We start from the raw sequence: 11,790 nt of genomic DNA, 5'->3' as shown, positions 1-11,790 counted from the left end.
GGGATAATATTCCAGTCAGTAAAATCTTAATAAAACATTTACAGAACATGTTTGGTTTAACGACAAGCTATTGGTAGGTCACTATGTTTGGTGATTTCTTTCGAAAATAAATAATAAAAATGTTTTTTCTTAGATGATTTTTTCTCTCTAAAATTTTAAAAAATAAATCCATTTTACATGTTACTTCTTTAACATTAATGTTTATGTTTGTTTTTGTTTGCTCTAAAATATTTTGAAGTTTAGTATTTAGAATTTTTATATATTAAAAAAACTTATTCCGTTTTTTTATTCTTTTTATAATAATTCTCACCTATTTTTTTATCCGTCGGTAAAACACCACATAAAAAGCCTAAAATTCCTAATTTCACAACAGACGGGGCCATTTCTTCTTCTTCTTCCCTATATGTAAAAAACATCAATATCCATTTCTTTCTCTTCTCTTCTCTCCTCAACTCCTTCTCATCTCCTCCATGCTCAGGTATGTATTCTTCTTCTTTCTTCTTTTTTCTTCTCAGTTTTAATATACCTTACAAATTTTTCTTTTTTTCTCTTCTTAGTTTCACTTGCAACCACATTAAGGTAAGATTTTTATTTTTTCGTGTTTTTTTTCACTATATTTGTTTTTTTATTTTATTTTTAATTGTTTTTGTTCTTAATAATTATATGAATATTGTTGTATGATTTTTTTTTCATATGATTTTCTTCTTCTTTTTTCCAAACGTTTTGAGTATTATAGAGTACTGATTTATATTAATTTAATTATTTTATAGTTTTGTAAAATGGATTTTTAAAAAATATATTTTTAAATAATTACCGATAGAATTACATACGGTATTTTTTCGAGGAAAATACCGACAGAATGAAGTGGATAATGTATGTATTGTTGTCAAATTGTTTTTTAATGACTATTGAAATAAAAAAAATTGATGCTCAATAAAATTGGTAGTGTTTGGTTTTATTGTGATTTTTTTTGTTTTTCAAATTAACAACTACATAACTAAAAAAAATATATTAAACTTCCATCGGAATCACTAACAAATGTTTTTGTCCATCAATGATTCCATCAGAAATATAGGTACTATTTCATCATAAAGTTTTTCGATGGAATTAGCGACGGACATTATGTCACCAATTTCGTCGCCTATTTCGTTGGAAAAAACTAAATATTGCTGATGGAATAAGCCATAAAACATTTCATCAATAATTTATTTAGTGACACAATGACTAATGAAAGTTGGTTGGTGCATTTTATTTTTTGGCACCAATGTTTTGTTGGCATTACAAATTACCAACATAAATGCCAATGGATAGCAAATCCCCGGCAAAAAAAATTTCAACAACGTATTTCCATCGGTAAGTCCATCAACAAAGTAAATGGCTGAAAAAATAAAGTTTACTCACCGAAAGAATATTCCATCAATGTTTTTCAATTGTCTGGCGCTGAAGTTTTGTTATTTAGGATTTGGCTTGCTTACAAGGTGAGCATCCTTTTAGCAAATTATAAGGGAAATAAAAGAATACATGCTTCCCTTATAATCGCTTTCAACTTGCTTTTCTAAGATAATATATCTGCTTTGAAAGCAAGTTCTTTACAAAACACTTCTGATGCACTCAAGTTAACATGTAATTTTGAGCAGTTAGGTGCAGGTTTACCACAACTAGATAAGAATTTGTCACAGATAGATCATATGAGTGGCCTAGTAGATGCATTTGTTGATCGATGGGACATGTTTAGGTCTAAAAACAGGTCTGATCACACCAGATTAGGATAACAACTCAAAAGGGTCAGACTTTTTATTCAGCCGTTGGATTATGCTCAAAATTTTATAGGAGTTTCCAGAGTTGTTTTTCATATAATAATACTGTATTGCTATACGGACCATCGGATCTTCAGTTATCAAAAATCTCGTCGAGATCACCCCTGGTTTTGATAGTTTTTGTGATTTTTTCTTGTTATTTTCGGATTTTATGTTTTGTTTTGATTTTATGTTTTTTTTTCTTTGTAATTTCATATTTTTATTTTTGGTTCCTAGTTGAGGTAGGGTTTCTGACTTATTTAAAACTTTGTAAACCTTCTAACATGATAAATTTCGTTATTATTATTTAGAGAGAATAAGCTTATGAATTTGTAACTCACATCTCCACTTTTCGCTAATAAAATCATGCTTTTTTTAATTATTATATTTAGCTTCCACATGCATCAACTTCTATTGCTAAAAAATGTTACAACATGACGAAGAAGATGTTTAACTTATTTGATGATTGTTAGTATCTTGCATGATCATGGAAAGAGCAGTGCACACATAATTGCTCCATTCCATGCATAATGAAGGACTTTCATGTAATTACACTAAAAAGTTTCGTCTTCACTTGAATCCTTAAGAAATGAATGGATATGAAAGATTTAATATTTCATTTTAACAATATATATATATATATATATATATATATAAATTGGCCGTTTCGCTAGATGATCTCTATATAAAGTCACATGAGCAACACCTGAATACCACAAAACACTTGCATTGCTCTAAACAACTTCTCTCTCACCTCATTTCATCTGAGCTAGCTCTACTCAGATCTCTAGAATGTCGAGCGTTAACTTGGTAGTGATGGTGGTTGGGCTGCTAGTTTTGGCTCAGCAGTCCTTCCAAATGAGTTTGAGAAACCCTGTTGCTGAGACAAACAATTGCAAAATTGATTTCACTCGTTTAGGTCTTGTCTTAACTAAAGAGACACAACACAGCAGCTGTTTCAATGAGTTATTCACCTTATGTATTGATAATTATTGTGTGCAATATATACAGCAACGTGGAATCAGTTTTGGAAACAAATAAAATGGTAATGCTAAAACTGTGCTATTACAATATACAGCTGCAGATTTTACGTTCCAAATATATATCGTTGATGGCAGAGTCTGTGCCATGATTTTCTGCTATTCCTTCTTTGTGTTGATTTGAGCAGATTCTCTGCATGTTTCCCTGATACGCCCCCGCAAGATTGAGCTTCCATCGGCAAGACCAATCTTGTTACGTAACACAGTCGTTCTTTGTTTGGACAGTGGCTTGGTTAACAGATCAGCGAGTTGGTCTTGTGTGTGTACATGTCTAACCTGAAGACTTCCTTGTTGCACCAAATCTCGGACAAAGTGGAGATCAATTTGAATATGTTTCATGCGTGAATGGTTCACTGGATTGAAGCTGAGGTGCGTGGCTCCTAGATTATCACATAACAGCAGAGGAGAGTCTTGGATTGGAAATGCAAGTTCTTTGAAGAGAGTGGACAACCAAATTGTTTCTGAGGCCGCATTAGCCAGTGCCCGGTATTCAGCCTCTGTTGAGGAGCGTGCAACTGCTCTCTGTTTCTTGGATGTCCATGAAATGGGATTAGGTCCTAAGAAACTGATGTATGCAGACGTCGACGTGCGGTCATCCACATTCCCAGCCCAGTCGGCATCAAAATATGTGTGTAACACTGAAGGTCCAGCTCTGTGAACCTGAATACCATAGAAAATGGTTTGTTTTAAGTATCGTAAAAGCCGTTTGGTTGCTGTCCAGTGAGTTGTAGTGGGCTTGTGCATAAATTGAGAGAGTTTGTTGACTGCAAATGAAATATCTGGGCGCGTCAAAGAGAGATATTGAAGGCTGCCCATAATGCGGCGAAATTCTGAGCTATCCACAGCAGCAGTGCCATCAACCAGTTGAAGGGACTGTGATGTGGACAGAGGCGTGGAGATATCTTTGGCACCACTCATGTTGCTGTTAGCTAGAAGCTCACGAATATATTTATGTTGTGTGAGGAATAAGCCGGCCTTGGTGGGAATGACTTCAACACCCAGGAAGAAGTGAAGAGGTCCCATATCCTTGAGAGAAAACATATCTCCTAGCTGCTGAATGAAGGTGGTCACAAGCGTGGGATTGTTTCCTGTTATGACAAGATCATCAACATAAACCAGTAAGTAGCAGAGATTGGATTCATTGCTGTAAATGAATAGAGAAGAGTCGGCCTTGGAGGTGTGGAATCCCATCTGAAGAATAGCAGTTCTGAGTGCTGTATGCCAAGCTCTAGGTGCCTGTTTAAGGCCATAGATGGCCTTGTTCAACCTGCAGACATGGTTAGGTTTGGATAAATCTCTGAACCCCGGAGGCTGCACCATGAAGACAGTTTCAGTTAATGCACCATTAAGAAATGCATTGTTAACATCCATTTGATGTAATTCCCAGCCACGCATGACTGCAATAGATAATACAGCACATATAGTTCCTGGTTTGACTACAGGGCTGAACGTTTCCGTATAATCAACCCCTGGACGTTGATGGAAACCCTTAGCAACAAGGCGGGCTTTGAATCTATCGACAGAGCCATCTGCATTCCTTTTTACCCGAAAGACCCACTTGCAACCCACGGCTGCACAGTTGGGAGGTAATGGCATTAGGTCCCATGTTCCATGTTTCATTAGAGCAGTGAGTTCATTTGACATAGCCTCACGCCAATGAAGTTGAGTAATGGCTTGGCTCACACAAGTTGGTTCTAAGGTCTGGGGAAGAGGGTGTTTGGTTACTGTGTGAAGTTGTTTAGGTTTGAAGATTTGGTTCATGGATCGTGTGGTCATGGTGCGGGTGCGATGAGGAGTATTGACGGGTGGGATAGGACTGGAAACAATGGAATGTGAAAGAGGAGAAGTTAGACTATGCAGTTCAGTAGGGTGAAGAGGGGGGTGTTGTTCCAAATTTAACGAAGACGCAGGGGTATTGAAATTACCTGGGGAGGATGCAACAATGGCAGGGGAGTCTTCCGGAGACAGTGATGAGGCTGGTGTTGTGGAGACCATTGGTGGTGGCACAACGATCGGTGGGAAACCAAAATGCAGTGGAGTGACTTGATGACTGGCTGGACTAACCGGTTTGGACAGGATTTGTGAGGAGGGGCAGTGATATTGAGTTTCATCAAACAATACATGACGAGAGATAAAGAATTTGTGTAAATGAGGATCAAAACATTTATATGCATTTTGAGTAGATGAATAACCAAGAAAAATGCATGCTCTGGATTTTGGTTGCATTTTATTGGAATTATAGGGACGTGTGAGGGGATAACAAATGCAGCCAAATTTTTTTAATTTTAAATAACTTGGGGTTTGATCAGAAAGAGCTTCAAAAGGTGATTTGTGTTGCAGGAGTGGTGTGGGTTGTCGGTTTATGAGGTAGGATGCTGTCTGAAAAGCATAGGGCCAATACGAAAAATCAAGTTTTGCATCTTGAAGTAGTGTAAGGCCCGTTTCCACAATGTGACGGTGACGGCGTTCGGAAGCGCCGTTTTGTTGAGGGGTGTATGGAGCAGTGGTGTAGTGAGTAATGCCATGACGTGAGAAATAAGATTTTAAAGCAATAAATTCACCTCCATTGTCAGAGTAGAGTGTTTTGATCGGTTTTTGAAAACGGGTTTCAACAAACTTTTTGAACTGTGGAAAAATGTTAGAGACACTGGATTTAGTTGCCATTGGATAGAACCAAATATATTTGGTATAGTGATCCACAAAAATAAGATAGTATCTTGAACCATCAATTCCAGTATAACTAGCTGGGCCCCACACATCCGTGTAAATAAGTTCAAGGGGTGCATGGCTTTGAAGACTGGTGCTACGAAAGGAATGTTGATGTATTTTATTAATGGAACAAGAATGACATAAAGATGAAAAAAAATTTTGCGATGAAATGGGAAGGGAAAAATTCTTAACAAGATGATGAACAATTTTGAGTGAAGGATGCCCAAGACGCTTGTGCCATCCATCAATGGAAGTCCGTTCATGCACATTAGCAACCTTTTGAGGCGTCACCATTGAATCCGGAAAGATATAGATGCCATCGTTACACGCTCCTTTTAGTAGAATCGCCCCCGTGGTCGCGTCCTTCACAAAAAAATGAAAAGGATGAAGTTCAACAAAGACATTATTTTGTTTGGTGAAATGATGGACAGAAATTAAATTTTTGCGAAGATTTGGAACATAGAGGGTGTCATGGAGTGTAAAGTTTCGGTGGGTAGACTGTAAATTCAAAGAACCAACATGTGAGACTGTCAAACCTGAGCCATCACCGAGTATTACTTCATCAGTTCCATCATATTCGGAATGAACAGATAAATTGGAAAGATCACCCGTGATATTATGTGAAGCAGCCGAATCAAGTAACCAATTGTTGTTCTTCCCGGTAGAGGTTGTGGCACAATTGACAGATACATTCTGTGGATGAAACTGAGGGCAGGACTTTGCAACGTGACCAAATTGGTCACATATTTGACATTTAGGCTGAGAACGTCTATTAAAGTTGTTGTTGGCTCTGCCAGAATTAAAACGACGTCCATCACGTTGAGTGCCACTAAAATATCTGCCTGTGCTGGAACCATGATACCCCCGGGGGTTGTCATTTGGTTTGGGGAACCACTGTTGACTCCCTCTATAATTAGAAGACTTCGTCTTTGTGTAGTTGGCAGAAGCTACTAGGTGCTGCGTTGCTGTTTCCAAGCGCCTCAGATATGCCTCATGTCCCACCAGCAGATCATGCAACTCCTCAAATGTCAATGGTGATTCACGGGCTCGAATAGGCGCTACAATCTCCCGAAATTCTGAACCTAAACCATTCAATACATAAAGCGTTAGGTCATCATCTGAAATTGAGTGATCAATAATGGCTATTTCATCAGCCAGGGTCTTCACAGCATGGAGATATTTTGTAATTGACCGGTGTCCACGCTGGATTAAGGTGAGCTCCTCCTTTAACTGCATAGCACGAGTTCTTGATTGCTAGCATATAGATTTTTCAGCTTTTTCCAAGCTTCATGAGATGTTTTTGCTGTAGCAATGAGTGGTGTGATTGAGGATGATGTGGAGGCCAGAATAGCACTCAGAATAAGTTTGTCCTGCCGGACCCAGTAGAGCTTGCAGAGCTCATCAGTGGCTGTGCCAGAGGAGGAGGGACACAGAAGTGTGCCTTCGACATAGTCGAGTAGATCGTAACCAATAAGAAGTGCTTCAAATTGAGCACGCCATTGAGGGAAGGTGGAGGGGGTTAATTTTTCATTGATCTGTGCTGTGATATTGAAGGCAATGAGTGGTTTGTCTGCTGTGGAAGAGGGTTGGGTATTGAGAGTGAAATTTGGGTTTTGATCGGAGGATGATGACATGGTGTTTTGGATCGGTGATTCGTTAGAATTTGAGTGCTCTGATACCATAAAGAGACACAACACAGCAGCTGTTTCAATGAGTTATTCACCTTATGTATTGATAATTATTGTGTGCAATATATACAACAACGTGGAATCAGTTTTGGAAACAAATAAAATGGTAATGCTAAAACTGTACTATTACAATATACAGCTGCAGATTTTACGTTCCAAATATATATCGTTGATGGCAGAGTCTGTGCCATGATTTTCTGCTATTCCTTCTTTGTGTTGATTTGAGCAGATTCTCTGCATGTTTCCCTGATATTAACTTCTGATACCAACGAAAAGGCCCTTCAAGACTCTGGTCTCTTCACACCTGATGCTGAAACGCCTTATGTTGACATTGCGGGGAGAAGGTTCCACATTGGGACACTTAATGCTCGTTTTATTGTATATGTTAAGATCGGGGGAAATTCTGTAAGATTCCTCGTTTCTTTATAATCTTTGTTTCTTCATTGCACTATTTAAATATTCAATATATTACACTGTTGCTGTCCATTGCTAACTGCAACCAAACATAGGTAAATGCTGCCATTGCTGTGCAAATCCTCTTGAATAGATTCCGTATTCAGGGAATTATTCACTTTGGTAGTGCTGGGAGCCTTGATGAAAAAAGTATAGTGCCAGGTGATGTTTCCGTGCCGCTTGCTGTTGCTTTCACAGGAGCTTGGAATTGGAAGGTAATTACACACACACACACACACACACACTCTGTGAACATTAATGGCGAGTACATAATATTTGGTTCTGGAATTTACCATGGAGTATTTTCCATGAAAAAAAAATATATATCTACCCTATATATATATATTTGGATGACTTGAAAAAAATTTAATTTAATTTTCTGGGTTTAAGTTGTATGTTAATTATAAGACACATACGTCTTATACGTAACCAGATTTAATTTTTACAATGGCGCAGAAATTCGGGTCAGATAAAGGGGCGCTGAACTTTGGCGAGTTTAATTATCCAGTGAACGGAGAGAACTTGTTGGCTAGCGTAGACTATGATACAATAAAATTGTTCTCTAAAGGACACTCACCGCAGGATGTTTTCTGGTTTCCCAGCACCACATCCTGGTATAGTGCTGCCACTCAAGTGCTTCAGGTTTGTCAATCTAATTTTGATCCTTTCTTCTTTATCAATACTACTGATCAGCCCTGCCTAGAGTCACTCACACTGTATTGCATACGCTTGAATAATTTCTGTGATTTGCAGGATTTGGAGTTGAGCCAATGCTACGATGGAGTTTGCCTACCTTCCAAGCCTAAGATTGTGTTAGGAACTAAGGCCTCGAGTTCTGATTCTTACATTAAAAATAAAGCATATGGAGAATTCCTTCACGAAGTTTTTAACGTCTCAACTGCCGACCAAGAAAGCGCTGCTGTAGCTTGGGTTAGTAACAAGGAATAATTTCATTGAACTCAGAAAAGTTTTCTCTAGTTCATGTGTTCGGCTAACTAAAAATTTATTGGTCATTTGATTTGCAGACATCTTTATCAAATGAAAAGCCTTTCATCGTGATCCGAGGTGCTTCAAATGTAGCAGGTGAAGCAAGTCCAGGATCGCATGCTAGCTACTTGGCCTCCTACAATGCTTTCCTCGCCGCAGCCAAGTTCATTGAGTCAATTCCTACGCCACGTCTGGCTTGTGAGTGATGGGATTTTGTATCTGCTTCTGAGTCGTTTGAGTGCTATGAAAGAGATCGATGACCGATTGCTACTCAAATGAACTGAACTGTGTTTTGCCTACTAAATTAAATAAACTCGAATAAAAATGCTATGAACTTTCTCCATTATATAACGTATTCACCTGTTCCTAGTTTTAATTCCGGTAGTGGATGATCGATGGATGATTTTAACATTGTCAAGAGTCGGAAAAATGAGGTTTCTTTAACAACTTTTGCTATTGAAAAGTTGTTTTTTAAGTCAAAATTTATTATGATCATCAATGCATGTTTTAATTAAAAAATAAAAAATAAATATGAATCAATGATTTTTACATGAATAAATTTAGAAATAATAAATTTAAGAAACTTTTATATAAAATAGATATTTTATTCTCATTCAATATTACCAAGCAAATTATTTTAAAATTTATACATTTTAAGTTAATACATAATTATTCTTAAATAAATTGCTAATATTATCATAAAAATCTCTAATTCTCTTTAAAATGACTTAATTGGATTCATAAATATTATTTTAATAAATCAACTTAAAGAGAATTTTATTCACAAAATAAAAAAAGGGAAAAACAAATTGTTAAGGGATCTTGAACAAAAAGGCTAAGCTCAAGTTCTTGGTTTTATTTCGATGAGCGGATGATGTGTCATCTTCTAGTTCAAATTCTGACACATTTGATGGTCGGAAAGTGAGGTTTGAGTTTCATACAGCTCCAAAAATCCAATTTTTGAACTTATTTTCTCATGAAAACATCCTAAAAACATCATAAAAATCTTAATAAACTTATTTCTAACATCAAAACACTCTCTAATCACTCTAGAAACTTGAGATCTAACCAAATAAAAAATAGTTTTACTAGTCTCGATCTACTTTCTCCAGCATAATCAAAGAAAAACAAATCATCTTCTATTAACTTCTCTCTCTAAGGATAACCCATTAACACCAAGATAAACTTTTTATGTGGTTGGAATGCAGTTGAATAAATTATTTCTCTCTCCTCTTCTATTTTGTATTGACTTTATCTCTTCTCTCTCAACACCAAAGGCTGAGATGTAATAAAAATAAATAAGTTTATAATTGAAATGTGTAAAATTAAAAGCTCTAGAGATTAAACCTATTTTTTTATATAAATTATAAAACTTAAAACCATAAACAATTAAAAAACAAAGAGAGCTATTTTTAATTTTAATTTTAAATTTGGTCATTGTTGTTTCAAATTCTTGAAAACTATAAACTAAAAATCTATTTTGTAATATTGATCTTAATATCAGGTTGTTCCACACCAAATCAAATACGTTAAAGCACAAAAATTACAACATAATGTAGGAGAATATTAGAATTGAAAAGTAAAAAAGTTCATTTGCTATAATGTTTCCAAAACAATAAAAAATAAGGGATAAAAACTATTGTCTTGTATCAATCCACAATGCAACTGTTTCTTTGCAATCCACAATGCAACTGTTTCTGTATCACAGTAAAAGAAACAAAGGTATAACATTTTCATTTAGTTTCTTTACTAGTCAAGTACTTGTGCTGCTCTAAGGGTAGGAATCCAAGTTAATTTCTAACACAAAAAAATAATGTGCATGCATTGTGAACACACTTTTTAGCATTATAAAATATTTAATTGAAAATTGAAAAGTTGATAACTATATTTAATAAAATAAATTGACAAATATATGAATCAATATATTGTAAAAAAAAGTTGTTAATATTAATTAAATTCTATCACGGAACCTAATCTTCCTTTTAAAGAGTAAAAGATAAACGTGCATCTAGATATTTTATCTTGTGCCGCAACATCCTCGTCAATTTTTTTATTTAATTATATTGAAATAAAAATAGATTTTTGTAAGACAAGTAATGATTTAGATTATGTATAAAAATGTTAATTTTTAGTCTGAATTCTCTTTTTCATAATAATATTTGTTTTTAACAAAAATCATATTTTTTTAGCTATGTGGTTTACTGCATTAAAACTAAAAGTAATTAAAATAAATATTTTAAAATATTTTAAAGACTTCAAATAATACAAAAAAAAATGTTTCTCTTTAATCAAAATCCCTTCTCTTATTTTTTTCTTGACAAAAACATGTTTTTTTAATGATAAATATTCTTAAAAAAAAACTATCATTATCGTCATAGAAAGGTTGATTAAAAAAACAAAACAAATCATGGATTGATAATTTTTAATTTATATTATTTAAAAATACAAGAATAATAAATTTGAGAAACAATATGTAAAAATTTATAACAAGAAACAACAAATCAGATTAACAAGTAAATATTTTAGAAACTTATGCATATTAGGTAATTAATGTATAATTATTTGTAAGTAATTGTTAATAACACCATAAACTTATATGAAAAAAAATGGCATAATCGAATAGTTATGTAAATCTCTTTTTAATAAGTTTATTTAAAGAGAATATTATTATAAAAAAAAATTAAATAAAAAACAATCAGAAAAATATTGAATGGATATTGTAAAAAGAAGGGTCAAACATGTTTGGGCTAGAAAAATAGGTCCACTTGTCTATTCTATAATTAAAACCCTAAATACACATAGTATTTTTTTTAAAAGAGGACAAAAGGTTAGTGGACTCTATTTTTTAAAAATTAAACCGACAACGATCACCTACTTATATAGATAATGCATCATCCTTTTTCCAACCTTTTAAATCATTAAAGGTGGGTCTATAGACTAGAAAAACAAGGTCCAAGTTTATGCACCCAAAATCTATATTTAAACCATTTTTTATCCAAGAACATGGAAAAATATCATATGAACTTTTAAAATTTCATTTCTAATAACAAAACACAATTTAATTGGTCTGAAAACTAAAAATTATATCAAAATTAATTATTTTTTTCGAGTATCGAT

At 34.6% G+C, this 11,790-nt stretch overlaps 1 protein-coding gene across 1 annotated transcript; it reads left to right on the top strand.

The window, feature by feature from the left end:
• The first annotated feature begins 2,575 nt into the window (after positions 1-2,575).
• On the top strand, positions 2,576-9,028 carry LOC18104187 (bark storage protein A). The gene is made up of 6 exons (XM_024582957.2): positions 2,576-2,721; positions 7,484-7,638; positions 7,743-7,901; positions 8,143-8,328; positions 8,440-8,616; positions 8,712-9,028. The coding sequence occupies exons 1-6, from the start codon at positions 2,589-2,591 to the stop codon at positions 8,877-8,879; spliced, it is 978 nt and encodes a 325-aa protein (XP_024438725.1). The 5' UTR covers positions 2,576-2,588; the 3' UTR covers positions 8,880-9,028.
• The last annotated feature ends 2,762 nt before the right edge of the window (positions 9,029-11,790 follow it).

This window comes from Populus trichocarpa, chromosome 13, assembly GCF_000002775.5.
Source record: "Populus trichocarpa isolate Nisqually-1 chromosome 13, P.trichocarpa_v4.1, whole genome shotgun sequence".
Lineage (NCBI taxonomy): Eukaryota > Viridiplantae > Streptophyta > Magnoliopsida > Malpighiales > Salicaceae > Populus > Populus trichocarpa.
The sequence above is the reverse complement of the archived record's forward strand: the minus strand, read 5'-3'. Positions and strand labels throughout refer to the sequence as shown.